General features: G+C 40.1%; 1 protein-coding gene and 1 long non-coding RNA gene across 23 annotated transcripts in view; one reads left to right on the top strand and one right to left on the bottom strand.

The window, feature by feature from the left end:
- Positions 1-27,941, bottom strand: part of DENND1A (DENN domain containing 1A) — a 513,465-nt gene that overhangs the window by 347,442 nt on the left and 138,082 nt on the right. For 17 of the 22 annotated variants that reach the window (XR_009251413.1, XM_058694190.1, XM_058694195.1 and 14 more), the window contains one exon: positions 9,296-9,345. The exons of 4 other annotated variants lie outside the window; for them this stretch is intronic. Coding sequence is in view for 17 of the 18 variants with exons in the window: in XM_058694190.1 (XP_058550173.1) it covers positions 9,296-9,345 (50 nt within the window). In the remaining variant the exon portion in view is untranslated. Of the gene's footprint in view, positions 1-5,081; positions 5,200-9,295; positions 9,346-27,941 lie in introns of those variants that run through there. One more of the 22 variants, XM_058694194.1, reaches the window with a different exon arrangement.
- LOC131491366 (uncharacterized) lies at positions 10-27,088 on the top strand. The gene is made up of 3 exons (XR_009251414.1): positions 10-129; positions 1,372-1,498; positions 26,997-27,088. It is a non-coding gene; the product is annotated as an uncharacterized LOC131491366 (long non-coding RNA).

The raw sequence follows: 27,941 nt of genomic DNA, 5'->3' as shown, positions 1-27,941 counted from the left end.
TGATTTCACTTCTAGAATGTTTAAAATGAGGCATCTGAGAAGGAAAGGGTATTGATAGGACTGAATGAAAAGAAAACACCCGGGATCCTTAGGAAAAGGACACAGAATGAACACAACTTGGTTTGTGAAGTGAGTGTCATTAATTTCCCTATTTATCTTTTCACCACCATTAAAAATGCTGAAAATGCTTTTAGCGACATCCTAGGCTCAAAGAAAGATTCATTACTCATTTACTTGGTTCAAATCCCAACTCAATCACTTGCTAACGGGGCCTTCATTTAGCAAGTTACTTAACCTCTAAGCACCTCAGTTTCTTTACCTGGAATAACAATGAGAGACCACTGCTCAACCCAAAGGAGGTTTTGGGAATAAGTGAGGTAAGCATTTACCATAAAGGCCAGTCCATAATAAAAACAATTAATAAGAGAGACGCAAGCTGTCAAGGTACCGTCGGAAGGAAAACAAAAATTCATATTAAAATCATGCATTTGCTCAGCATCTTCCTGACGGACTCATTTTTGTAATCCTTACGAGTGGAGAAAGGAAGCCTGCCTTTCTCTCTTCTCAGTTGCATCTTTTCAATAAAGGACAGTCCTTTGGGAGACCAAGGGAGCTGCTCATGCTTACAGTAATGTAAACGAGTAAAGGGACACAGCTTAGGAGACAACATTTGTTATTCTCAGTTGATTCACCGCTTTTAAATCCTAACAGGGTAGGGGTGCCTGGGTAGTAGTAGCTCATTCAGTTAGGCATCCAGCTTCAGCTCAGGTCATGATCTCGTGGTTTGTGGGTTTGAGCCCTTCATCAGGCTCTGTGCTCATAGCTCAGAGCCTGGAGCCTGCTTCGGATTCTGTGTCTCCCTCTCTCCGCCCCTCCCCCAATCGTGCGCACTCTCTCTCAAAAATAAAAAAAGATAAAAAAAAAAAAAAAAGTTTAAACACTAATAAAGTACAAGCCACTTAAACAAACAAGCAAAAGGGGTCCTAAAGCAGCAAACTCTCAAATCTCTTCTCCTTGGACAATCTGCAATAAACTAAAAGTTAGGCAAGGGTGCTCAGAGGTTAAGTTGAAGGGTTCTCAATCTCTGAGGAATCTTGTCATTCCCTCTCCGCTTGCTGCTGTACTCTGGGAGAGTGTTCACTCTTTCCCCATAAAAATGACTTTGGGGAAAGGGTCTGCTTCGTTAGACGCTGCAGGGTTTGTGTCTACCTCCAGTATCAGAATCCAGAACTTTTTAACAGGGATCAGAGATTTCACAATGATTAAAACGGGGAGGAACTGTAGAAACCATCTGGCTCGAGTCTCTTGCTTTGTAAGATGGGAAAACTGAGGCACATGGTCTTTTTGTCTTGTTGGTTTTGTTTTCTCAAGGTATCAGGACTAAAACGAAATTCCACGCCCCATTCTGCTTCAAAGCCCTCTCCATCCTGCCAGCCTCCACTAAACACAATGAAACCCTTTCTCACCTCCAGCGTTCAACTCCACTGAAGGAACTCAGGTATGTGAGGGATCCAGATAGTTGTCTTCTCAAACAGACCCACTGCCCACTGAGCAAGGGAAACCAAATGTGAGTATTTCCAGAAATAAGCCCAGGAGACCAGGGCCAACACCACCCTTCACTGCACTTCCCAAGCCTAGATGAATATGGAAAACAAGGGAGAAAAGCAACGAATATTCAAACCAGATGTTAACATTCAGGCTGACTTGGAAATGCCTGTGAACAATTCAAGGCTCCTCCAGCAGCATTTTGCTTAATCTCGAAGTTATTTACAGGTTCAGTGTATACATGACAGGAAGCATGTCAACAGACAGGGTGATTTCAACCTTCCAGGGAGAGATGGGATTTTCCGTATTATCTCACTTTCAGTTTAGCTGTCCATCTTACGAGAGCAACTACTAGACTACTATCCCGTAAGAAGTGCTCACCATCTGTCCTGCTACAGAGATTCCCAGCTAGCGGGAAAGGAATAATAAACAAGTGTACCACAAAGCATACAGCTTGTACCAGTGTTCTGTGAAACCAAAGCAAGAACAAGGAGGGAAGAAAATGCAAGAAAAGGCAAAGCCCTATTCAGACAAGGAGGTTAGAGACAGCTTCTCAAAGATGACAAAAGACGAGCCAGAGCAACGACTTCAGAAACAGGGGGCCGGGTGTTTCAGGCAGAGGAATGAGCAGGGCAAAGATTCTCAGGTGGGAAAGAGCTAGGCATGTTCAAGGATCTCAAAGAACACCAGTGCAGCTAAGATACGGGAGCTAAAGGGAAAGTGGCATGATAGGAAGTTGCTAGATAAAAGCAAAAGCCAGATCATACAGAAAGCCTCATTGGTGATGGTAAAAATTTGGGATTTTTTTTTTTTTTTTTTTTTTTTTGTAAAGGTGATGGAAAGCCACTGACAGGTTTTCATCAAGGGAATAACAGTCTAATCCAATTGTAAATGTTACGTGGAGAATAGTTTAGGAGAAGGCAGAAGTAGAGGCAGAGAAAATAATCAGGAGGCTACCGGACTAGTCCAGGTGAGACAAGGTAGAGGCTTAACTCATGGTGGGAAGAGTGAAGGTGGGGTCCGGGTGGAGAGTTCCAAATTACAGCCAGATGGTGTGCATAATGACAGGCTTGCAGATGTACGGAGAGTAAAAAGACAGCAAATTACTCTTTCATGATACAAAACACCAGTTTGCGGGGAGAGCTAAGAGTTCCATTCAGGATATGGTAAGTCTGAGAAACCCTGAGATAGAAATGTCAAGTACGTGGTTGAACATACTACCCAGGAAATCAGAGGGAAGGTTTGGGTTGGAGCTATAAATCGATGTCATCTACACCCAGATGTATTTAATGTCACAGTAAAATACAAGGTCACTTAGCGAGAGCATTCAGAGAAACAAAAGAGGATCAGGACGAGATTACCCATAGATAAAAGACCATCAAAGGAAAAGTGGAGAACAGGCAGGCAGGAATGGTCAACTGTACCCATGAATCAAGATGGGACAGAAAAATTGAAGTGAGCGATATACAGGTTGCAGATGCCCTTGATAAGAAAAGCTCGAGGTGAATGACAGAGGCAGAAGAAAGACTGAAGAGGGCTGAGGGGTAAGCTGGAGTGTGTAGCTAACTCTTCCAAGAAGGACAATGAACAGGAACAAGAGGACAGAGATATAGCAGAACTGGTTTTTAAGCTGCTCGTGATGATTCAACAGAGGCAGAGATTCATGACGCAGGAGCGGGAAGAAACAGGCCTTTGGATTCGAATCCCAGATATGCTGGTCATTAGCTCTGGGAGGGCAGGCAAGTTTGTACCTCTCTGACCCTCACCTACAAAATGAAAATACTTTGCAGAGTGGTTTTGGGGAGTAGAAACAATGTATGCAAAGTAAACTAGCATATAGTAGATACAAAGCGAAAATAACCGTTATAAAATTATAAAATTCGAGACATGGAACCTAACGTTCTGTCATCCTCAATTTAGTATGGCTCACTAACAATGACCTGTCAAGCACCACTGCCGGGCCCCCCTAGTGCTGCTTTTCCTTTCCTTCTGTGCATACAGGGCATTGGGCAGGGATCAAGTTTTATCATACTACCACATCTCAACCTTAAGTTACATGAGCCTCAAAGCTTCCTTCCATAAACCTTTCATCTGCCTAAGACTCAAGTTTCTCACATTCCAAGCTCAAAGATCCAAGTGGCAAGAGTGGCATTGACCCAAAATGTCTGGGGACCTAGAGTAGGTTACACACTGCCAGATACAGGGCAATACCTATCTGCTCGAGAAACTCACCAGATAATTTAGAGAGAGCTCTCCACTCCTTCGCCTACGTGAACCTGACAAAGCAAAACTGAATCCTAAACTGGAAAATCAAAACAGTATCAAAACCAGAAGGAACAGGAGAGATCTAATCCAGTCCCCTCATTTTACCCATGAAGAAAACTAAGGCCCTTAGGGGAAACGTCACTTGCCACACATCAGGGACCAAGTCAGTGGCAGAACAAAAAATAAAACCTAGGTCCTCCAGGTTGCTACCCCCAATGATCTGCCCACTAAAGCCCCGCTGCTTCACTGTTATCAAATGCCATGGACAGTGACCACAAGGCGCGAGGAGCAAAACAGAGGTTGCAGATGACCTTGGTAAGAAAAGCCACGGGACAAAACCAAAGACGACAGACAGGGATGAAAGTGGGCCAAACGAATCCGGTTTCACAAAGCAGAATATGATGAATGTGTAGACGCAGAATAAGGGCCAAGGTCTGGGCAGGCAGAGACTGACACACTAATCATGCACATTAGTTTCATTTTCTGCCTTAGGTTTCGTTCTCTTCCGATTTTAGAATTTTCTGCTTTTCTACAACAAATATACATTGCTTTGAAAGAAACTTTGATGGTTTTTTTTTTTTTTGGTATTTCTTTATTTCTTTTTAATTTTTGTAATGTTTATTTTTGAGAGACAGAGAGAGGACGCGTGCACACAGGGGAGGGGCAGAAAAAGAGGGAGACAGTATCCCAAGCAGGCCCCGTGCTGTCAGCAGAGAGTCTGATGCGGAGCTCGAATCCACAAACTGTAAGATTGTGACCTGAGCCAAAACCAAGAGTCAGACACTTAACCGACTGAGCCACCCAGGTGCCCCTGGTTACTTTATTTCTGGTGTGATGGATCTAATGGAGGTGGTGTGATAGAGAAAAAGTAAGGTGGAACTGGAAGTCAGATAAATGTGGGTTCCGAGAGCTGCTCTACCACTTACTAGGAGTGGGACCTCGGGCAAGGTTTTGAAGCTCTCTGAGCCCGTTTCCTCATATTTGGCATTATGGTGATGGTAAGCTGTCAAATGTTTAAACCTTTAGTGCAGGAGAACACAACACACTGCCTGGCACATAACAGATACATAACAAAACAGCAAACAGCGTGTGAATCCCATCTGCGTCCCTGGTTACATCCTAAACCAACAAACTGCACCTTCCCTTGACCCTTAAAAGATCATGTCATTTCATCCTGTGCTCATGTCATCTGTGTGTACTGGGGTACAGGATGATTTATAGGGCAATCGAACGGTAGCTGACTTGCTGGGTTCTGAAAGAGAAGCACAAACCTGGAAGGAAGGAAGAGCTTTTCCATCCTCCAGCGAGTCTCCTGAGTGCTCCGATTGAAGCAGGTTGCCAGCTACCAAGGGCAAGCAAGTAGCACCACGGTATGAAATGGCACATAAATCTTTTTTCTTCCCTTTTTAAAAAAAAATTTTTTTTAATGTTTATTTTTGAGAGAGAAAGAGAGAGGGGGAGACAGAATCCAAAACAGGCTCCAGGCTCTGAGCTGTCAGCACAGAGCCTGACATGGGGCTCGAACCCACAAACCGCGAGATCATGACCTGAGCCGAAGCCCGACGTTTAACCGACTGAGCCATTCAACAGGTCAAGTCAAGACTCCTTTCCACCAAGAGCCTCAAGTACAGCATAGGGTGGAAATAACTCTGCACTAGGAGTAAGAGTATGTTTCTTTCCCAGCTGTGATTACTTCGTTGTGACCATAAGCAAATCATTTCACCTCTACAAATCCTGGTTTTCCTTCTGTAAAATGGGACGTCTGAACCAGATGAATTTCATCTTGCTCCCACACACTTTCAAGGCCTCCTGTAGCCAGAGCCCAAGCTATCATGGTACACGTCACCCTTTCCCCAACAGGCTCCATCTGCTCTGGCTGAGCAAGCTCTAGGCTCACTCGTGGTTTCTCCTCTGCTTTGCTCTTCAGCACAGATGGGGAGGGAGGCTCTCCCTTTCCACTTACCCCCTCCCCCACCGTGAGAAGTTTTCTCTGACCATCTCAGTCTTCTCTAACCTCACTGTCCATTTGGAGAGATACTCTTTAATGTGTGCTTGTAATACTTCCTGAACTACACTGAGAAACACATGGTGGGCGGGACCCCAAGTCCAATACCATTTCCGTGCCGCCCGACAGAGGGCTACACATTTGGAGACTTCCTTTGCTCTTTTGTAAAAGAGATACCACCATCATCCATCTTTTAGAAGAAACAAATGAAGTACCAGTGTGGACGTGTCCAGCACGCTGACTAGAGTCAATTAAGGGCTCAAATACAAATTTCCTTCCTTTCTGCTCTGTTTGGTGACTGATGCTCCCACAACATGTTCTAGAAAAAGGTATTCATTTGGGAGATGGACATCTACGTTGTGCTAGCAGCCTAAGGGGGCTGTGAGCAAATCCTAATTTCTCTGCAGCTTAGAGTTTGTTCAAATGAGAATAATAGCACCCGTTCTCGTCTCTTAGGATAGGAGGATAAAGTGAGGTAACACATGAGAAAGCACTTTCTTTTGAAGAGCCACTGGCATTATTATTTTTCATAAGTCCTAGTTTCAGAAAGAAAAATCTTAAAACAACACAAAAGACAGTAAGATGTCAATGTTAACGGGTGATTTGATGATGACTGTGAAAATCCCACTCTTGATATAGACTAGAAGTGTCGGAAAGTTGTATTACTGTTCCTTGGGGTAGAAAAGTACAAATACTAAAAAGATTAGGAAACTTTCTTTTTTGAACGTAATCACCTAGGGCATTACTCATCTCTCATGCTGACATATTTTCTAAAGCAAACGATATCATAAATACATTGGGGGTGGGGGGGGGTTGTGGGCCTCAGAATCTGGGCATATCCATTCGACAGGGCCAACTGCAAAGTAATAAAAAAAATATTAACATTAAAACCTTTGTGTTTATTGTAAGTACACTCCATCATTATTATCTCTTCGGCATTAAAGTATGCAAAGGTTACAAGTGGGGAAAGAGAAGAGAAAAAAATACAGTCCCCAAAATAAAGTGAGGTTTGTTTTTTTTTTATATCAATAAAAGTTATCAACACTTACAGAGTGTGGAACATAATGAAATGTAAGAAAGAACCATTATAGGGGCACATGGGTGGCTCAGACGACTGAATGTCCAACTCTTCATTTTGGCTCAGGCCATGATCTAACAGTTCATGAGACTGAGCCTGCATTGGGCTCTGGGCTGACAGTGTGGAGCCTACTTGGGATTCTTTCTCTCCCTCTCTCTGCCCCTCCCCCACTCATGCTTTCTCGCTCTCTCTCTCTCTCTCTCAAAATAAATAAACAAACATTAAAAAAAGAAGAACCATTATACAAGGCAAGGGTTAAAACAGATCCATAAAGGGACATGTCTGTCCCAAATCATTCTGTTTAAAAATATGAGAAACATGATTAGGGGAGAGTGATCTAAAGAGAAGCATTTTAGAAGAAAAATATTTTTCTAACAACAGAAAAAAAGGTATCAGGGGATTGGTGACCAAAACAAAAACCTTTAGAACTATTTAAAGACTCTGCTTTCTTTCAAGAATGTAATCACCCAGACAGGTAGGGAAGTAGAGGGGTGTGGTTGCCATGAGAGGAAAAGAGGGGTGTACTAGGCTGGATCTAATCACATTGTGCATTTCTTCCCAAGTTCGATTTTAAAGTCAGTTAAGGAATACCTCTCCCAAACTGATCACCACTACAAGAAGTCATGTAAAAACGTGCTCTCTCATTTTTCTTTGTTAGATTCCTAACCACATTTTAAAACATTTCAGCTTTAGGGCTCCAGGCCTGGCTGGTTCAGTCACCAAAGCGTGCAACTCTTGATCTCAGGGTCATGAGTTCAAGCCCCATGTTGGGTGTAGAGACTACTTAAAAAAAAAAAAAAAAACTTTAAAAACTTAAAAAACAAAATTTAAAAAAACTTAAATAAAAACATCTCAGCTTTATTAATTTATATAAATATGCCTTTGCCATAATTTGTAATACATTTTATAGGCGACTGGAGGAAATTTCATGCATCGCTAATTCATACATATAAATGTGAAGTTTGCATTAAACGTCTCTCAAGAAAACCCTACCTCCTTGCTATTTTAAGAAGGAACAGGATAAAGAAGAGACAAGAGGACTCTCATTACAAAGACTGACCCTCTTAAAACTAAGGCTATTCTGTTTTGAGCATGAATCCACTGCTAAAACAACATGGGTACCAGGATTTAAAAAGGCCCAAGTCTGGAAATACTACAATGGCTGATTGGCTTAAAAATAACATGTTAGAACCAGGGAAAATAGTGATTATAAGTAGTTGGCAACATTCCAGTGCTGCTTTTTGGTACTCTTTTTCCTTTTAATACTCTTTTAAACTCCTTTGGCTACCAATTCTCATCTCACACCATTTTCAGGTTGCTGCCAAACAAAGCGGAACGCCCCTCCTACCAAGTGTAGAAAAGACCAAACAGCACACTCCCCACGTGCTCTCTAAACCACCAAAACCCTTCAGACCTGCCTGGTTTGGGCACACTAAAATACAAGACAGAACCTTCCTGAAGATGGGCCATTGTGTAGTTTCCTTAGAACACATTATGGCAGCTATAACTTATAATGATATTTTCTAAAAGCCCTGTCACTAAAAGTGGGCTTTTGAAGGCGTAAGGTAGGTTGCAAAAATAATGCTTAAACTGTAATGAAACACACAGGAGACATTTCTTGAAAATAAGATGAAGAAGACTGCTTCGACATTTTATTAATATTGTTAGTCAAGTATAGTTTTTATACAGTTAAAAAAAAGTTCTTCCAAAATTGTTACCATTAACTAGTGTTTTGTTTTTTTCTTCCTTCACCCTCGGACTATTTTAATTATCTTGGAGTTCTTATATCAATACCTTTCCAACAGCTTACCAGAATGCAAAACCTAAGGTAATATTCAGATGGTTTTGTATGTTTTTAGTCTAGAAAGCTATAGAAAATGCTTATTTGCCCATAGATGCCATTCTTAGCCACCTAAAACGCAAGATGCTATTTAGCAACATGTCTTTTAAATAGCTGAACACCTTTAAACAAGATAGGCCTGTGATCATTTAAATTTTAAGTTGAATCAAGGAAAAACAAAGTCTATATAATATTCATAAGGCCATGGAATAATGCAACATTGCTTAAGTTAAATATATTCATATTTAAGTAAAATTAAATAGCATTGGAATAAATACCAACCATTCTTAATCATGGTTTGAGACTGATAACCAAAATCAAAAATTTAATGCCGTGTGAAAAACATCTCACAGACTGACCAATGCAAAGCTCTAAGCTTTAAACTTTTTGATAGTGTCAATAAAATCCCCAGGAAAGGAGAATATTGCAACTCTCCTTCAAACATAGATGTTTTAAATCTTGGTTAAACAGACAGAATGTTAAGAATGGTGTGGTTTTTATTTTCCATAGCAGGTTTATTGACACTTTTTTTTTCTAGTAAAGTTTGAAAATCTGACACTACCTGTCCACATAGAAGGGGAAACAAAACTTGGTCAAAGTCTGTAGAACTTCCTGTGGAGAGAAAGAGAGATAATTTATACATCTAATGGGACCAATAAATCTAGCATTAACCACGGCACACAATCTAGCAACTTTACCCTAAAGAAAGAGGAGACAGATGAAGAAATATGGGCTTTATCAATTACATGGGAGGAGTACAGGCAGTCAATCATGAGAAATAATAAACATGATCAAACTTCATTAAAAATGAAAAATTAATCAAGAATCACACATGGGCGAGCAGCAGGAGCCGTGCAGGAAAGCTCTGAAGGGAGGGAGGCGGTTGGGTTGCTGAGTGTTAACACCCCTCCAGGGACCATCTCCAGCCTGACCATATGGATCAGAGTGAATAACACCGAGCCACATGGGTTTGGCCTGGCAGGGCCGCTGTTGCTGGCACCGTTTTTGCCTGTTACCTAGGAACAGAGGGGGCCGGGATTAGACAACGCTTCCCTACATCAATAGGCCAAATCGCAAGCAGAAGAGAAAGCCAACTTGACGGTAATTGTCCCTGAACATTGTCAACTACATTTTTTAGAGTTTAAAACTTCATTTACTTACTTTATAAAGAAGCTGCCATCTCTGGCATAGATTTATTTTGTAATCACAACACCAGCAATTTTAAGTATGCACTATTTTCAGTTAAATGTCATTACAGATGGGCACACTTACCTGCTTGTAATTTGTGAAAATCCGAAGCAAAGTACCAGATTAGATATCTTTTTACAAACGTGTACATAAAACCAAACATAATATTTAGGGGAAGTGTACAAAAAGGGAATAAAAAGCAGAGCAACATTGCGAAGATGCATAAAGGAGAGGCTTCTGACATTAAGACCACCACTACATAAGACACAATACAGTGTGTGTGTGTGTGTGTGTGTGTGTGTGTGTGTGTGTGTGTGTGTGTCTTTTCCCAAGAGACACATTTCCACATATATGGCATATATACACATAGCTAAACACATATACAAGTAATTAATTATTACTTCCTTCATAAAATTTTCTCTAGCTTGACTTAATTTAACTGCAGACTTGGACAGCCCACAGTTGGTGCTTATCATAAGTTCACAGACCAATGTTATAAATTTTAAAAAAGTATTCCTCTCATGCATTTGATTTCCTCTTTAACTATTTAAAATCCCAACCTCAAGACAAAATGAAGAACACATTGTTCGGCCATTGAGAAGCTGGTTCAAATTAAAACAAACCTGCCCATTGCAAATCCTAATCCAAGTGATAAATTATAGATCAGTTTACAAATGTAGCACTTTTCTAACCAATAATAATGAATTATCAATGCTAACTGAATTGATGCTTCTCGCTTCATTTATTTTTAAAACCAGTTCTATCATTCAAGAAATAAACCACATCAATCTAATAACCCACTCAATGAAGCAGAAAGCACACTGACTTGCTCTGCCAGGCATGTTCCGCCTACATAATTCAATTGAGCATATCCTATTTTTTAATATCATCTTGGACTGCTACTGTGTATATTGCAGTACTGTTAAGGCATGTCATGAAAGAGTGAAGGCAGAGGAAACTAAAAAACGAAAAAGAGTGGATAAGAATACTTTAGCATGTTCTATAAGGCATCGCTGACACATCAGTTAATTCCATAATGTGGCATTCAGAAGTCCATACATATTGTTTTAAAACCAGTCATGTTTAAATGAATTGCAAAAGCTAATTGAGAATCAGAAAAAAATGAGCCATTTCTTAGTGCATAATGTCAGTATCAGGCAAATATTGGGAAAACGGTCACAGAAAACATTCAACGTCTGCGGTCTTAATTCTAAAACATACTCTAACCCACGTGTACAAAACTCTTACGATTTACATGCAAAAAAGAAATCCTTGCAAATTCCTTTCCCGTCAAGTTCCAGATACCACAAAGCATCTCCTGACTTCAGTATATGTACTGAGCATCCTTTAAAACTCAGTACCCGGTGCTCACTCACTGCCAACATCAGCTACAAAGACAGTTATCCTCTCCCCTCAGAAGTGACAGGTGCAGAAGTGCTTCTCTACTCTATGCTGGAGTGGAGCTGCCAAAAGGCCTCAAGATTTTTGAAAGAAAGGACCCCCATGGCTCCGAGGAAGCATTGTGCTCTACAGCAGAGTCAAAGGAATCTAATATGCCCAACTTATTACTCACTACAATATAGAAACTACTTACCACTTTCTAATGTCAAGAGTAATAACCAACCGTGAACTTGTCTGTCAGATAATATTAGAACAAATATCAAAATACCCAATGTGGGCTGGGTATAACCCACCTCCCAAGAGCTTTCCTTTTACCCAAGAAAGCAGTGATAAGTCTAATTAAGCAATAGGGCAGGAGAAGGGGAGGAGGGAAGGGAATATAGGCAAATGTAGGCACATGTTTGTGCATTACAATATGTTTCTTCATGTTTGTGATATTACAAGAGCTTGATATTCCAATTTAAGTCAAACAAGACAGTGGTGTGCTGTCAGAGGAGAAAACAAAAATGAGCATCTACTCTGTGTTAGGCATATTCACACATTATCTCAATCAGAACTGAAAAATCCACGTCTTAGTTTGGGAAGGGGGAAACAAGCAATGTATCTTATACGTAAAAACTGCTGAAATAGACCAGTTTTCTTAATACTGATTTCTCCCTATATATACACATCCAACTACCGTATCGTCCTTTTCCAAAGGAAAAAACACAATTACCTGGATAGGAAAAGTACCACTCCCTAATAGAGGGGACTTCAAAACCCTGATATAAATATATTTTGAGCATTATATTTATGGCAGAGTGTCTTTCAATGTTAACTCTACTGGCCAAAGTCACTAGGCAGTTAGCAACCCCTTTTTGCCCTCTCTGTGTCTTTGGCTGGGGAACTTTCTTTGTAAATGGTAATCTTCCTGTTTTCTCCCCTTTTTCTCTCGCCTACACAAGCTCTTTCAGACAACCAGCCTCAGTACAACCTCAACTACTGCCACATAAATCAGATCTTCAAGATGTAGTACGGCTGATGAAATGTAAATGACCTCATTGCTAAGGCAGGGGGTGGGGAAAATCGTGCCAGCTCTCCAGATCAATTCCCAAGTTTATATTTTCACAAATCTTTTTATGTACAGTTTGATTTCTTAACATTTTAATGAGCAAAAAAAGTGCATCTATAGTAGCCAGTCACCACAGTTAAAGTGCAGGGCATGAACTAGATCCCAGGAGAGAACCAGTCCACCATGTCACCGCTGGCTTTAGGACATTCGCCACCTGGTTCCACGTCCCCAGGTTCCAACTCTTTTCATAATCAAAACACTGCTGACATTATAAACCCCAGACGGGTTTTCTAAAATCCTTCCCAATCAATATATCCAACACATAACTTATTGGAGACAACACCGAGCTCATTGATTAAGGTGAGTTCAGTAGCAAAGTTTTCAAAATAAATGAGACAAGAATGCAGCATTCAACCCCTTGTGTCACCAGACAATTTATGAAATAGGCAATTTCTAAAAGGGCTTTTCTTCCTAACAAAATCAACGATACTTCATGTGGGAGGAAAGCAGAGCAGAGGGGGTGGGGAGATGCATGGAGGACAGTTGCACAAACCTTCAGTTATGCATATATCAAACAGCAGATTGCACAGTATAGGAGAGAAACAACAGCTACAAAGCTCTGCCCACAAGGAGATACCAAGCCTCAGAGTATGAACCAAACACGAAATCAAAACACCTAACACTGGTTTCACTTGCAAATGGAAATCAGAAAAGAACTCGAGATTCACATCAGTCTCCTTTGGATTCGTTTCCCCCAGTGTGAATTCTCATCTGGTGAGAAGGCCCATCGAGGGGACTTGCTCCAATCTGGATAAAGTAAACTGAATTTTCGCTGAAACTGAGATGTGCTCTTAAAAACCTGGTAAAGTTTACGGGGCGCCTGGGTGGCTCAGTCGGTTAAGCGTCCGACTTCGGCTCAGGTCATGATCTCACGGTTCGTGGGTTCAAGCCCCGCGCTGGGCTCTGTGCTGACAGCTCGGAGCCTGGAGCCTGGAGCCTGCTTCGGGTTCTGTGTCTCCCCCTCTCTCTCTCTCTGCCCCTCCCCTGCTCATGCTCTGTCTCTGTCTCTCAAAAATAAATAAATGTAAAAAAAAACGGTAAAGTTTTTAATTTATAATATTATTCATCATAGAATTCTATCTGGAAGCAAAACTTCGAAGACTACATTTGATGCAGTCAACTGAGATTATGAATAATGAGGCTAACCAGTTCACTCTGAATTTGGGTTGTGGGTGGGGAGATGTACGAGATCCTGCAACGGCCATCAATTTGGATGTCAATACTTTGTTTTCATTGCTTCACTGAAACCCATAAACAAAAATTAGTTGTATTCAGCAGATGAAAACCACCGACAGTCAGACACAGACATACACACCCCACAAATAAATGCCATCTGAAAGACAAAAGTGCAGGCTGACTATAATGTCCACTGGGGTTATAGAATGCTGGGAGATGAGACACATTTTCAATAGTTCAAAAGGAAAAAGGAAATGTGTGCAGGCAAACATTCAAATAAAGGAAGCAGACAGCTTGAGTAAATGAATGTATATTTTAAAACACGGAGAGCTATAATCAGCCCCTCTTGTAGCTTGCTGAAAGCTCATACAGAGGTCGATAATTTACCTTTGTCCAAAAAGAGTTAAGGAGGGACAGACAGGGAAACAGAGTGGGAGAACGTTTCCTGAGTTTTTTTATATCCAATTTATTTGTTCATTTCAAAATGTAGACTGTGATGAAAAGATCAGTGGAGCTTAAATTCCTAAAATACTCTATTTCAATGTTTAATTTTTTGTTTTTAATAGCATGAGGGAAATGCTGACCGTCCAAGTCCTGCAATTGAGATGAGTGGCACTGACTTGAAAGAAAAGCCTTTGATTGATGATCTTAAAACTCAAGTTGAAAGTTAAAAACAGAACACACACAAAATCCAAACACGCAAAAAGCTAACAAAATTTCGATTTTAAACCATTTCAGGTTAAAACCAGGGACTCCAAGTAAAAGCTACCAGAGGTTTTAATGCGTACGACTGAGAAGGGTAAAGCGGAATGGTAACAAGTTTTTAGAGGCCTAATTAGCACCAAGTTCAAGAATGTTGATCAGAAATTTCTAAATATGAAAAGAGGAAATACAATTTTTTTCTTTCTCTGTAAATGTCAAATTAAATCCAAGATCCATATTACACTTACAACCAAACTTTAAAAAAATGTTATTCAGTGAGAAAAATCTTTGCATAAGGGATTTTATAGAAAGGCCTTTCAACCTAAACATAAAAGCCAGGTCAAATTTCTAACAGTGCTGCTCCAATGCTACAGAATCTGCTTCCTTTCTTTGGTTTATTTCAATGTTTACTCCTACCTTACTCTTTTTTTAAATATAAATGTTAATTTTGAGTTCTACCTATGTTATCATGCTAATTTGTGCAATACCTAATATACACATTCGCTGTTGTCATGCAAAGATAAAATTACAAAAGAGTACAGAAATTCATTATATTCTGTAACATGTATCATATAAATTTTATATCTAAATTATCATGGATAGTAAGTACATCGGTGGAATGCTAACAACAGCAGAAGAGCACCTCTCTTCTAGAACTACTTTTAAGTACAGAGCTTCAGGAAGTGAAGTCCAAAAGTAAAAATACTGGATCTTATTTAAAAAAAAAAAAAAAAAACTAACTAAATTTCTCTTTCTATCCCTTTTTCTTCAAAAAAATTACTTAAAGTCGTTCCCAAATTACAGTGTTATGTAAAATCCTCTGTTCTAACATTTCATTTTATTAACGTAAAAGCTTATAGCAGAGAGGTGAAAATGAGAGAGCTATATTTTTAAGGTCAGTATTAAACACCAATAAACTTCTTGACACTTGTTTCAAATACTTAGAAGATGGACAAATGATTTGGTTAGAATCTCTTACAGTTAGCATTTGGTGGCAATGGTTGGCCCTAACATTATTACTATAAAATATTTTGCCTTGTTTCATTTCCTTAAACATTTTAAGTCCTTTCATCTGAACATTTATGTTATCAATATACCTAAAAGGAAGAAAGAATGGGGAAAATGGGCAAGGAGGGAATACAAGTCAACACCTACCAAAGGAATAGAGTCCCAACAGTAAAATTGCAAACGTGATTTCACTGAAGAAGTAACTGGCCCTCAGGAAGATGCTATTAAAAAAAAAAAAAAAAAAAAAAAAAAGAGCACTGATAGAAATAGTATTTTGTAAGCATATTAAAAGCTGTCAGCTTTTAAATATTTTAAATGCACACAAAAATGTGCACAGATGGGCAACTTTTCTGCTCACATTAGTCTAGAAAAAAAAAATCTTTCATTATCAAGCTCAAAGTCCTTGAATTTTTTAAACTTAATTGTGCCTCTATTTCTAAGAATTCACACCCAAAGGCCAAAGCTTTCCTGCCACCAGTCCTTCAAATCTGACTTGGACATTACACGGGAGGAGGCTCCAAGCCTCCCTGAGGTCTCACTCCTTTTACAACACACGAAAAAGCAGTCGATAATGGGCCCATGCTGAATTCACTGCTCTCCACGTCTCCTCTTGGGACACAAGCCTAGCAGATGTGATAAAAACTGTGTCAGAGAAGTGGCTCTAGTTTGTGCCTTAATGACAACTTAAGCCTCTAAACCAATACAACCAAAGGACTAACAGAACTGGCTGTTACCTCTCTCTCCTGCCAATCTTTGAATATCTCTGAACTGAATTAGCACCTCTACCCACAACATCCCCTGCCACCCCACAAAATCTATTCTAATTTTAAAAGATAAATGAATTCAGCAAAACACGTCGGCGGCACAAGTGTCTGAGCTGTGTGTGTGCGTGTGTGTGTGTGTGTGTGTCCTATAATTAAGCCCTAACACATATTTCGTGTAGTTTATATTTTCTCAAGGTATGATTGTGCATTCAGATGTCTTGAAGGAGTGTCCGATTTCCTCTGATCGCCACCCCAGTAACCGTGTTAAACACGCACAACTGGTAGGCTTACAGTTTCCAAAGAGTGCCTCCAGGTCTAAAAATTATTTTTAAATGTGTCCAACCGTAGGAAAGACCGGTGATATTCTGAGTTACTGAAACGTTCTGATTATTAAAATGTATACAGAAGAATTTTTAAAACCGGTGGGCAGTTATACTTTTAAACTTGTAAGCACTCTTTGTCTTACCTAATGACACGGTACCAAAAAAATAGATTTAAATGTGTACTTCTGATAACATTTTCCAAATGCTATGATTCGGCCTTCAGATGATAGGCCTTTTTACCCAGTATCTTGAAAGCCTATTCAGTCACAATTGCATACCCACTTAATCAGCAATCATTGTTCTGGGATGCAGGACTTTGTTGTCCAGACAAGCACCAAAACCTTAAAAAAATTTTTTTCAGAACTGGCATAAGAAAAAAGTGATCTCTGTCAGACAAGGACAAATTTATGCAAATCTTTTATAAACATTCACAAACATTTATTTAGCTTTTGAAATGTTGGCCTCATTTGAGAGCATGAAAATGAGGGGGAAGTAGGGAAACGCAAAGGACAGCTTAGAAGCTGGCACACTACATAAATATTCAGAAGGAAGATTATAGGATTCGTGTTAGGCTGTCTTAGGCTTCTCCAAAGTCCACACAGAATAGCAAAGAACAAAACTAACGAGAAGTACAGCAGATGTTAGACAATGCATCAGCCTCTTTCCCTCTCTCACTTGGCTATACTTGGACGCTTTTATATTTTCTTTCAATATGGTTAGGTCATTCAAGGATTCTCCTATAGACTCTGTATTGTGGCTGCAGATCTATAAGCTGGAGGTCTGTCAGCTTTCCAAAAGTTTCCAATGAAAAGGCATTATGCAAATTCTACCTCTCTTACCCTCTTTCAGGGGGGAAAAAAAGCCTCCAGTATGCAGTCATCGGAGTATTGGAAGCCCCAGCCTTCATTTCTGTATAGCTGTGTTTGCCTCAGGGCCACGCTGCTTGTTTTGACAGTGGATCCCCCTAGATAGTTGGGATTAGTCGAGCTTGTTTAGATAAACTTGAAATCAAGGCCTTCTCTAGGTAGACAGCTAGATGTAGCTACCGAGTTTCCAGCTGCCTCCTCCTTTCATCCCCAAACAACTGGAGATTCACAGTAGCTATCACAGCCACAGGCTATGTCACATACATAAGTACAAAATTAAAGGCTGCTAAAAGAAGCCTTTGTAAGTCTTAGTGCTAAAATAAGGAATCTGTACTGCTTGGTTTATACAAATTATTCTAGCACTACCAGTATGGAACTGAAATCATCAGTTAACAAGGCATATTAATCAAGGTTCCCAGCTTCTTTGGATAGGCAGGATCATAGTTTGATAATATATCTAACCTTCTGCTTCTCAGCTCTTGTATGAGAGTAATCGCTTAAAACGTTGAAAAGGAAATAATAGGCTTTATTTATCCAGTGGCAGGAGATGTCAGACGCCATCAACAAACACTGGGAACAGACTATGAAGATCAAAATGTAAATATCAAATCTGCTTTTGAGAGAGAATTATTTAGCAATTGATTAGACCGGGCCTCACTGAACAGTCATCTCCAATTACAGAACGGTTTCAAATCAACTTTTATTTCCCACAACTTGCAGATCCTAATAAAATGGTATCAGGAGGACTCGAGAACTGAGGAAATTTATACTCAGAACAGATCAATGACATCCCACTATACAGACAGAAGGCAGGTGATATGAAACAGTATTGAAATAAAAAAAAGTTTGCAATTTAAATAATTCTCCAAAATCTAATACTCAAGGATTTCTTTCTTTTGAAGCTAGAGACAGCTCTTCAGAGGGCCAGCAAAATGTAAACAAAGAAAATAATTCCACATATATGTTTTATTTTACTTTACATATCTTGCTCTAATATGTGGATGCCAGTGTTTACCTGAGGCTGGGATAAACTGTAAACACAACAACAGTATCTGAATAGATTTAAACACTTTTCAGATCTATTCTAGAAGATACCATACAATCTTGAAAGCCTCCACCCTCTGACCACACTATCAAGTCACACAAGGCAGTTATCCATCAGTCAAGTGTTGATTGATTGACCAACGAAAACATGTTCTCATAATTCAACAGCTAAGTCACTATTTAAAAGAAAAGCTTTATGACATGCAAGACATTCTGGAACAACAATCATCAATTTGAAGTTTTCCTAAGGAATTTTTGGTTCATTTCACTTACAACTTACCAAGTAAAGAAGGAGTTGGCAAACTTTTTCTCTAAAGGGCCAGATAGTAAATATTTGAAGGCTTTGCAGGACATTTATGGACTCCATCAAAGATTCTTCTAGGGCTTTTTGTTTGTTTGTTTGTTTAAATAACTCTTCATAGGAGCACCTGGGGTGGATCAGTCGGTTGAGTGACTGACTCTTGAATTAGGCTCCGGTCACAATCTCAGTCATGAGATTGAGCCCCACATCGGGCTCCATGCTGAGCTTGGAGTCTGCTCAAGATTCTCTCTTTCCCTCTGCCTCTCTCCCTGCCTTGCACTCTCTCTCTAAAATAAAAATTAAATTAAAAATTAAAAAAAAAAAAAAAAACCTCTTCATAAAAGTAAAAACCACCTTAGCTCAAAGGACACACATAAGAGCCACCCCAAGGCAGTACTTGGCCAGGTGGCTGTAGTGTGCCAGCCCCCAATCCAGAAATTTCTGAAAGGTCAAATGGCCATGCCAATCGTATTGGCTCTATGGTGAGCCAACAATTCACACACGGTTATTGCTAAATGGCCAAATATCTACTGCATTCCAACATGCTCTCTTTTTAGAAAATTATTTAAAATACAAAAACAGAAACAGGGACACCTGGGTGGCTCAATCACTTAAGTGTCCGACTCTTGGTTTCAGCTCAGGTCATGATCTCATGGTTCATGGGCTTAAGCCCCACATCGGGCTCTGCTTCTGAATCTCTCTCTTTCTCTCTCTCTCTCTCTGCCCTCCCCTGCTCATGCTCTCTCTCTAAACAAAATAGACTTTAAAAAATTGTCAAAAATAAAAAACAAAGAATTACAAACCAACCATATTTCACTATTCAAAATTCACAACTGTTTTTTGGCACAAACCCCTCAGAGAAACAACTTCTTAAATTAACAGTTCACTATTACTACAAGTAAGGTTCAGGGTTTTCTTAACAGATAGACTGATGTTCTCCGGATCATGGACAGCTCTTCAATTTGAGAATTATTTTGTTTACAGTATCACAAAAAGCAGTATTAAAAGAAAAGTCTTTTCTAGCGCTTTACTCGCCACTCATGCAAACAACATGTTACGGACCCAACGTGCTATTAGATGTAGAATGTACCAGGGCCTTCTCACTACTTAATTTCTGGCCCTTCTTTCAACTTCTTCCCTGTAAAGTGTGTTTTCCAGGATATTATCTTCTTTCTTCTAACTCTGCACTCTCCTCCATTCATAGTCTATTTACACTTTAATTCCAATTATTATTGCTTTGTAAAGAGTCCGATTCAAATCTTCACTTCCTAGACTACATCTAGCACCAGGCTCTATTCCAACTGCCTTTTGGACATTTCTTTTTCTCTTTTTTTTAATTAAAAAAAAATTTTTTTTTTTAATGTTTATTATTTTGAGAGAGAAAGAGAGAGCAAGCAGGGAAGGGGCAGAGAGAGAGAAACACAGAATCGAAAGTAGGCTCCAGGCTCTGAGCTGTTAGCACAGAGCCCAATGCGGGGCTCAAACCCACAGACCGCGAGATCATGACCTGAGCTATAGTGGGCCACCCAAATGACCGAGCCACCCAGGCGCCCCGCCTTTTGGACATTACTGCCCCATGTCCCCTAAGTACCTCAAGCTTAACATGTTGAAAATCCAGATGCATCATCTAGGTTCCTGGAACCCCACCACTCATTCAGCTCTTTCACCCCATTGAAACAAGAAAAGAACTCAGGGCACCACTATTACTCGCTGGGGGACAGACGATCCATTTGTGTGACTTAGATTCAACTTATTTGCCATGGTTGTTGAATTTTGAAATAAATCCGTGAAGAAAAGCTTCCAACTCCTTAAAAGCTTCTCCAATGTTAACAAACAAGAAAGGAGACACAAGGGAGCCCCTGGAATCAAGAGCATTTCAGTCATCTTAGAAGAGGAATATTTTTAGAAGATGTATTTTAGAAGAAATATTTCAGTCATCTTAGAAGATGAGGAGGGTTATTTTTCCCTAAGCAAGATAATCTTTTCAAACCAATGTGTTAAAGGCCCCGTCTGTGCGGAGCTCGTGATCTGGTTGGAGAGATGGATGCCTCGCAAAGGTAGAAGGTGACCGTGGCAGGTGCTATGACAGAAGAGAGTGCTCTCCGACAGAATGACAGGGCCTGAAATTAGATGGAAGGGTCACGAAAGGCATCTCAGGAAGTGGCATTCTCAGCTGGGATGTTAGGAACAAGGAGGTGTTCACCAAAGATTGGAAGAGGAACAGGGAGAGGCAAGACAAAAAAAAAAAAAAGTAAAAGCATGAGCAGGAGCCACTGAACAAGAACCTGGGCACGTTCGAAGAACTGAAGTCAGCCTAGCATGTTGAAGCAGAGGCAGCAGGGAAAGAGAACGCAAGAAGATGAGGTTGGACAAGGTGGCAGGGGCCAAATCATGAGGGGCCTTACAGGGCATGTTAAGGAGTCTGGACATTATTCTAGAGCACTGGAAGTCACGAAGAGGGTTTGAATCCTTTACATCCATTTGCATGCTGCTTTCTAACTTTGCTGCCACCCGCAAAGTCTTCCAGATTGTGAGGGGTTCAGAAGCTACCCTCAGTGAGCTCTTCACCTGAGCTCCCATGCCAATCCTACTGCTATCATTCCTAGCATTACACTGACCATAATCTTAGGACCCTACATTCTTTCAGGACAGTAAAGACACACAATTGGGTGCCTGCCAGGCCCCTGAGAAGGAAGAGGGGCCTCACACAGGAGCCTTAATAATAACCCAGCAGCATGGAGAGGGATTGTAGTTGAAGAGAACAAAAGATGTGTAACAAATGTGAACACAGGATCAGCTTAAATCTCTCTTCAGAACATGCTCCTGATAATCTGTTATTTCTTCTGAGATTCCCAAAGTCCATTTTCCCGTATACAAAGAAAGCAGACTTCTTACTGCGGTAACCTGTTGGATATCATTGCATCTAAGAAGCCACTGATTGTAAGACTATTATCTTTCAGTACCACTAGGGGAGAAAATGGCCATAAATGATCTAACATCGACTCTAAGATGCATCCCAATTTCAGAGACGTTAAGATGTTAAGATGTGAAAATGTGTGCCTCAGAATTGATGGAATACATTTATTTACAGATCTGTCTTTCCCACCAGACTGAGCTAAGAATGCTAGGGATTACACCCACTGCCAATGTCCAGTGGAGTACCCAGCACAGAGGAAACTTCCAGTGAAAGATGGTGCTGAAAAATGATTGGGCGATATTAAGGGGATTTAGAAGAAAAAACATAGCATTAACTGAGCACTTGTTACTACCAAGCACTGTGCTAACAGCCTACATGTCTTCTTGTTTAACTTTCATAGGAAACCGTGAGACCAAATGGGCCAAAGGAGACCGGAATTTACCAGAGAATCAATTTTTATTTTTGATATAGAAAATGAAAGGAATGGAAGAAATGATTAAAGTTGGTATAAATGTAGTATCAGTCATTTCTGTCAAAAGCTTACCATCTGTGCCCAATAAACATAAGAATTATGTATATAATTTAAGGGCACCTGGTGGCTCAGTCAGTTAAGTGGCCGACTCTTGGTTTCAGCTCAGGACATGATCTCACCTTTTAAGAGTTCAAGCCCCGCATCTGGCTCTCACTCATAGTGTGGAGCCTGCTTGGGATATAGTCTCATTCTCATTCTCATTCTCATTCTCATTCTCATTCTCATTCTCATTCTCATTCTCATTCTCATTCTCATTCTCATTCTCATTCTCTCTCTCTCTCTCTCTCTCTCTCTCTCTCTCTCTCTCTCTCTCCCCCCCCCCAAAATAAATAAACATTAAAAAAAAAGAATTATGTATATAATTTAAAGTATCTAATTGACCTATGTAAGTCTCTTCTGATTCAGCCTTCATTATGTTCCTCATATACCAATGGTCATCTGCTCTCTGGAGGGGGTAAAGTGACCAGTGGAAGGAGACTGACAAAGCAGCTAATACATTGCACAACCTGTGCTAGAAGTACAGATGCTCAACGATCCTGCCAGTAATCTTATGTATTATAACAATTATCAACTTCTTATGAGTGAACTGAACTTTGAAAGCAGAATAACATTAGTTTCAGATAGAAGAGTAAAATAACTTGCCTAACTGCAAGTAGACAGTGAATGGACAAGCCAACATTCAAACCTAAGTTCATCTACCCCTGGAGCTTAAGCTGTTCCGACAATTCTCAGCTTGCTGCTTTGCTGACTACAAAGGAGAGTCTCATTCTTGGTCCCTACTTGATTAGGATTCTGTCTCCACAGTTACAAACACTCACACAGCTACACCTTTGCAGTGGTAGCCCTCCACACCAAATGAAGCTAAAGCCTCTCTCCCACCTCACTTTCCAATTGCAGCAGTGGAGTGAAAGATTCATGTTGTTGGGTCACAGGCTCTTAGGTAGGGGAGTCTCATGTGCCAGCCTGCCCAAGACATCCTGGTCTGCTCATGATTTCTGTGTTATCATGGTGCCCATTTCACTCTCGAAAGTGCCCTAGATGCTATGGTCATCAGAGTCTTAGAGAGAAACCCATGGCTTGTCTGGAGGGTAGTGAAAGAACACACAGCTGTTCTATCTGCCTTGTGATGGGAAACTGGGGAGAGAGGTTAGAAGAGTTTTTATCACTTGACTCTAGGCTCTTTATCCACATTAAAAACTTATCTATATTCTAGGACTTAATACAATACCAGACATCATCAATTACATGGAAACAGGAAAATCTTCTCTTTGCTTCATTCTCCTCATGCTACATCAGATAACCTTTATCGAACCAGACTAATCCAGGTGTTGTGTATATATCATGCCCACTTCTCCTGCCAGTTCTACAAAATTACTATACTTCCCGTTTTAAAGCTGAAAAAAAAAAAAATAGGCTGAAAAACTAAAGCCTTTGCCCAACGTGACCTTTACAAAGCCAGACCTCATATAACATGGGGATACTTGCCTTCTACTTTTCTTTGGGCCAAATGTACACAAAAAAAGGGGGGGCACTTAAAATTGTAGGGGGGATTATTGTTAAGATGGGGCACACCTGGGTGGGCTCAGTCAATTAAGCATCCGACTCTTGATTTTGGCTCAGGTCATGATCTCACAGGTCATCAGATCGAACCCTGTGTTGGGGTCTCTGCTGATAGCTCAGAGCCCACTTGGGATTCTCACTCTCCCTCTCTCTAAGCCCCTCCCGCCAGTCACGCTCACTCACTCTCTCTCAAAATAAATAAGTAAAATTTTAAAAAAGAAGTGATACATGAATAATGCAAAGATTTTAGCTGCCATTAAATCTGTTTGTTATAACATATATTTTAGAAATTTAGAAACACTCAATTTACCAGCGGTTTAGAGCTCTAGAGATGAGAAGTATCTGGGAGGTTGGAAGAGTTCTCTGATAAAAATGATGCTCTCAACAATTTCCAGTTTACACTTCTAAAATTAGATGTTACTAAAGAGGCATCCTGTTTGAAATACATTCAAATACAAGAACCTTAAAAGCCTCTGCTAGGTAAGATAGGATTCAATAAATGTGGGTTTTGGTTTGTCCTACCTCATTCAAATTCTGAGCCCAAGATCACAGTGGGAACGTTATTCAAACAATCATTTATTATTATATAGCAAATATTTGGAATACAAATACCCATACACAGTACCAGATCCTAGAGATACGGACAGGAAGCAAGTAAGATTTCCTGACTTCCTGCCTAGGGGAGGAAGAAGATACATGCATGAAGATACATGCAATAAAGTGTGCTGGGTTTTCTGACAGAAAGTATGGTCAAGGAATAAGGAAGGTACTGTCAGGTTCTACAAAGGGGATGTGGAAGACTCCTCAGAGGTGGTGACATGTGACCTGACTTTTGAGAGATGAGTCAGTATTTATTAGACAAAGTGCCGGGTAAGAATATTCCAGGAATAAAAGCAACGTGAAACAGTATTATATCGCACATTTCACAAGGTTGATATATAAGCAAGTGACTTTGGTCAACTCAATGCTCTTTCAAAGACAATCTTCATTCTTTCCTAAATACCATTTCATTTCTACCCACCAATCCCCACTTGCAAATACACACACAGGCACACACTACAGAGTAGTCCAACAGTCTGGGCTTCATGCTAGTTCACATTTGAAATCTGAAACTGACCAAAGTTGACAGTTTGAAATTATGGTAGCCACAAGACTCTTAACTCTGCTGCATGTAAGTACTTAAAAGATAAAAGCTAACACAATAGTACAAATCACTATATGCAACAAAAAGGGCTAATTCACAAGGACTGTGGGCCCCGTTACTAAATTTCTGGGGTTTTGAACATGGAAAGTCTCAAAACAGATTTCACGACGGAAATGAAATAAATGAAAAATAATTAGTTATTTGAAACCCCTTCATCACCATTACAAGAGTTTCCACATTTTCAGTACGTTTTAGAACATAAATACTCAGAAACTGTTTCTGATTATATCTCTTCATCTCTACTTGACAAAGTACTGTCTCTTCCTTTTACGACTTCTCTAAAATTTGCTCTGGAATAGCACAGGCTTATGAACGAAAGGTTTTCTAGAATTCTTCTTAGGACCTGTCAAATTCGAGAGGCAAAGCTCATCACATATAACCCTAATACCTGACAAAACAAAAGTACCCAAACCGGGGTAACTGCTACCTTAAATCTGCCCCCTAGAAGGAGGAGGCACTACATAACTATTGGTTATTAGATGCCTGTTCTCATTCTGAGCACTCTTACACATTTCAAAATCACTTAACCCTCGCAAAAGTCCTAGGAGGTCTTTACTCTGATTATCTCTAGTTCATAGAGAAGGAAATGACATCCCAAAGAGGTAAATCCCACTAAATAACAGAGCTGGGATTCAAACCCAATCAGTCTAGCTCCAAAGTCCATGCTCTTGATTACCAGTGTCATGCACCTGTAGTCTCCTTTCTGGAACCTGGACTCCTTAACAATTATGTCTGTGTATTACATACTTCATATTCACAATTATTCACGGGCCTGTAATTTATCCTATCTGCTGAAAAGAGTCTCTAACATGGACTATAGTCATTCCAATACTTGAAGAATTCAGATTGACAGACAATAATACAGTGTAAGGAGTCAATGTTCCAAGTGCTCTCCAAGTGCTGAGATGGAGTAACTGATCAGTCAGGGCAAATTTCACAGAGGAAGTGATATAAAGCAGGGCAATTAATGCTGAACAGAAGTACACCTGGGGGATACCTGGTGGGAGCTTGAGGAAGGCATTTCAACCATAAAAACAGCTTGGGCAAAAACAGAAGTGGGAGAAAGCAAACCGTGTTGGGAAACAGTGAGGTGTTCTATGTCTGCTTATAAAGTGAAAAGTGGTAGGACACCAGGCTGGAGGCTGAGTCAAGGTCAGGCTGTGAAGGGCCTTAAATCCAAGTTAAGAAATTTGGTGTCAATCTTGAAGCACCAGGGAACCATCGAGAGTTTTGACTAAAGAGAAATGGTGTGATTTGACGTAGGTTTTAGAAAATTATCTTTGGCCATCTTATGGAAGGTAGTGATTATAAGGACATTGGGTTGTAGGCCATTAGGAAGAGTCCACATGAGAGAAGTTGAGAGTTGAATGCAGAGAGAAATGGCACACTAGGGAGACTGGAGAGCACCTTAGGAGGGATAATGAATGAGACTGGATGACTACAGACTTGCCCTATGTGTAACAGACTGGTTACGTGAGGCTAAAGTTAAGACTCAGACTACAGCTTTCAAAAACAGCCACAGTCCATTTAGTCATAATCATGGAGTAACTCACCAGAAACAAGACCATCCAATAGTATTCACAGATGTCTAAAATTTAGTGGGGCTTTTTTGGAGCCAGAATAAAACCAGAAGAACACTTCTAATAAGAATGTGTAAGTAAGGATTGCATAATTACCATTTCCTGGCGTTAGATTCAAGTAAGTAGTAGTACAACGTAGCTGCATAGCCTGGCGCGCTTTCAGAAAGAATAGCTCAGAAAGAATTTGTCTTTTTAATGAGTTCCTTCTATATAACTGTAACAGCTGGGGAGTGACCAAATTGGGAAGAAATCTTCAACTTAAAAGAAAAGCCTTAAGTCAGAAAATGTATCAATTTTTCAATTGAGTTCAGCTACATGTTTAAGGTTTTGAAATACAGTTTTCATTAAGAAGTCAGCCCAACCCTATCCCATTCTTAAATTCACCCTTTTCTGGAAATGGGGGAGAGGGGGAAACTCATGATATAGATATGACAGGATAGCTGCTCTTATATACAAGGTGGCTTTCTCTTCAGCACACACTTTAACAAGCATGAATTTTGACATTCATCCAAGGTGATAAATTTGACTTGTAACAACACTGGGAGAAATAAAAGCAACACGTGACAGATTTTTTTTTTTTCCTTAGGATTATTGTTTACCCATCCGTGAACCTATACTCGAAAAAACATTAAAACCAAGACAATCATCAAGAACAGGACACTCTTAAACATATACAAGGAAGCAGATGTTTAATCTGGATTGCATTTATACATCTGCAATCTATCAATGAATCTTTTCAAAATCTGTAATGTGGTCCGTCAAAATGGCTACACTGGATGGCAATCGTGGATACTGACGCACTACTTGAAGAAAGCTGCTTCGGCGGGGTGCTCTGTTGCTATTATGCTAAACAATCACCTCCTAGGGTCTAAAGAGATTGAGAGTTTATGTCTGTGGATGAGAAAATTATGTTTCCATCTACAGTCCCAGACTGCCAAGTTACTAAGAAATATGGAAACGGACCTTTTTGAGCAAGAGGTGGAAAAATCCATAAATCAACAGTGACTCTTGGAAAAAGCACACATCTAAAACAAACTTAAAAGATGATCTTTAAGGGCAGCTTCAGGACTTCCCACTTGGGTTTCTCTGTACTACTCTGATTAACTTTATTACCTTCTACAGTGTCATGACACAAAGGACAAGAAATTTGAGGAATGTGATTACATGGTGGCATCACTACCCAAAGGTCCTAGTTTTCAGAGACATCCCCAATTTCTGGTCATGCCATTGTTCTAACAGTCCAACAAAACAACCCCTGTAGCCTACCAGACCGTAAGGTCTAGACCCCTACTAGGCCCCATTACCCCTGTAGCCTACTAGACACTAAGGTCCTTCAGGGGAAAGATGGAATCTACTACTTCTCTCTTCTTTACCTGATACGGTATCTGGCTCACAGTGTGCAGACACTACACTTATCAATCTCTCATTCAATGAATGCATAAAATCAAATCTAGTCTCCCAGTTTCTGCCATCAAAGGCACAAGGGGGGAAAAAAATCAGAAAATGCAGCCACTTATAAGTTAGTCTTTTA

The sequence above is a fragment of the Neofelis nebulosa genome, chromosome 12 (genome assembly GCF_028018385.1).
Source record: "Neofelis nebulosa isolate mNeoNeb1 chromosome 12, mNeoNeb1.pri, whole genome shotgun sequence".
Classification (NCBI taxonomy): domain Eukaryota; kingdom Metazoa; phylum Chordata; class Mammalia; order Carnivora; family Felidae; genus Neofelis; species Neofelis nebulosa.
The sequence above is the reverse complement of the archived record's forward strand: the minus strand, read 5'-3'. Positions and strand labels throughout refer to the sequence as shown.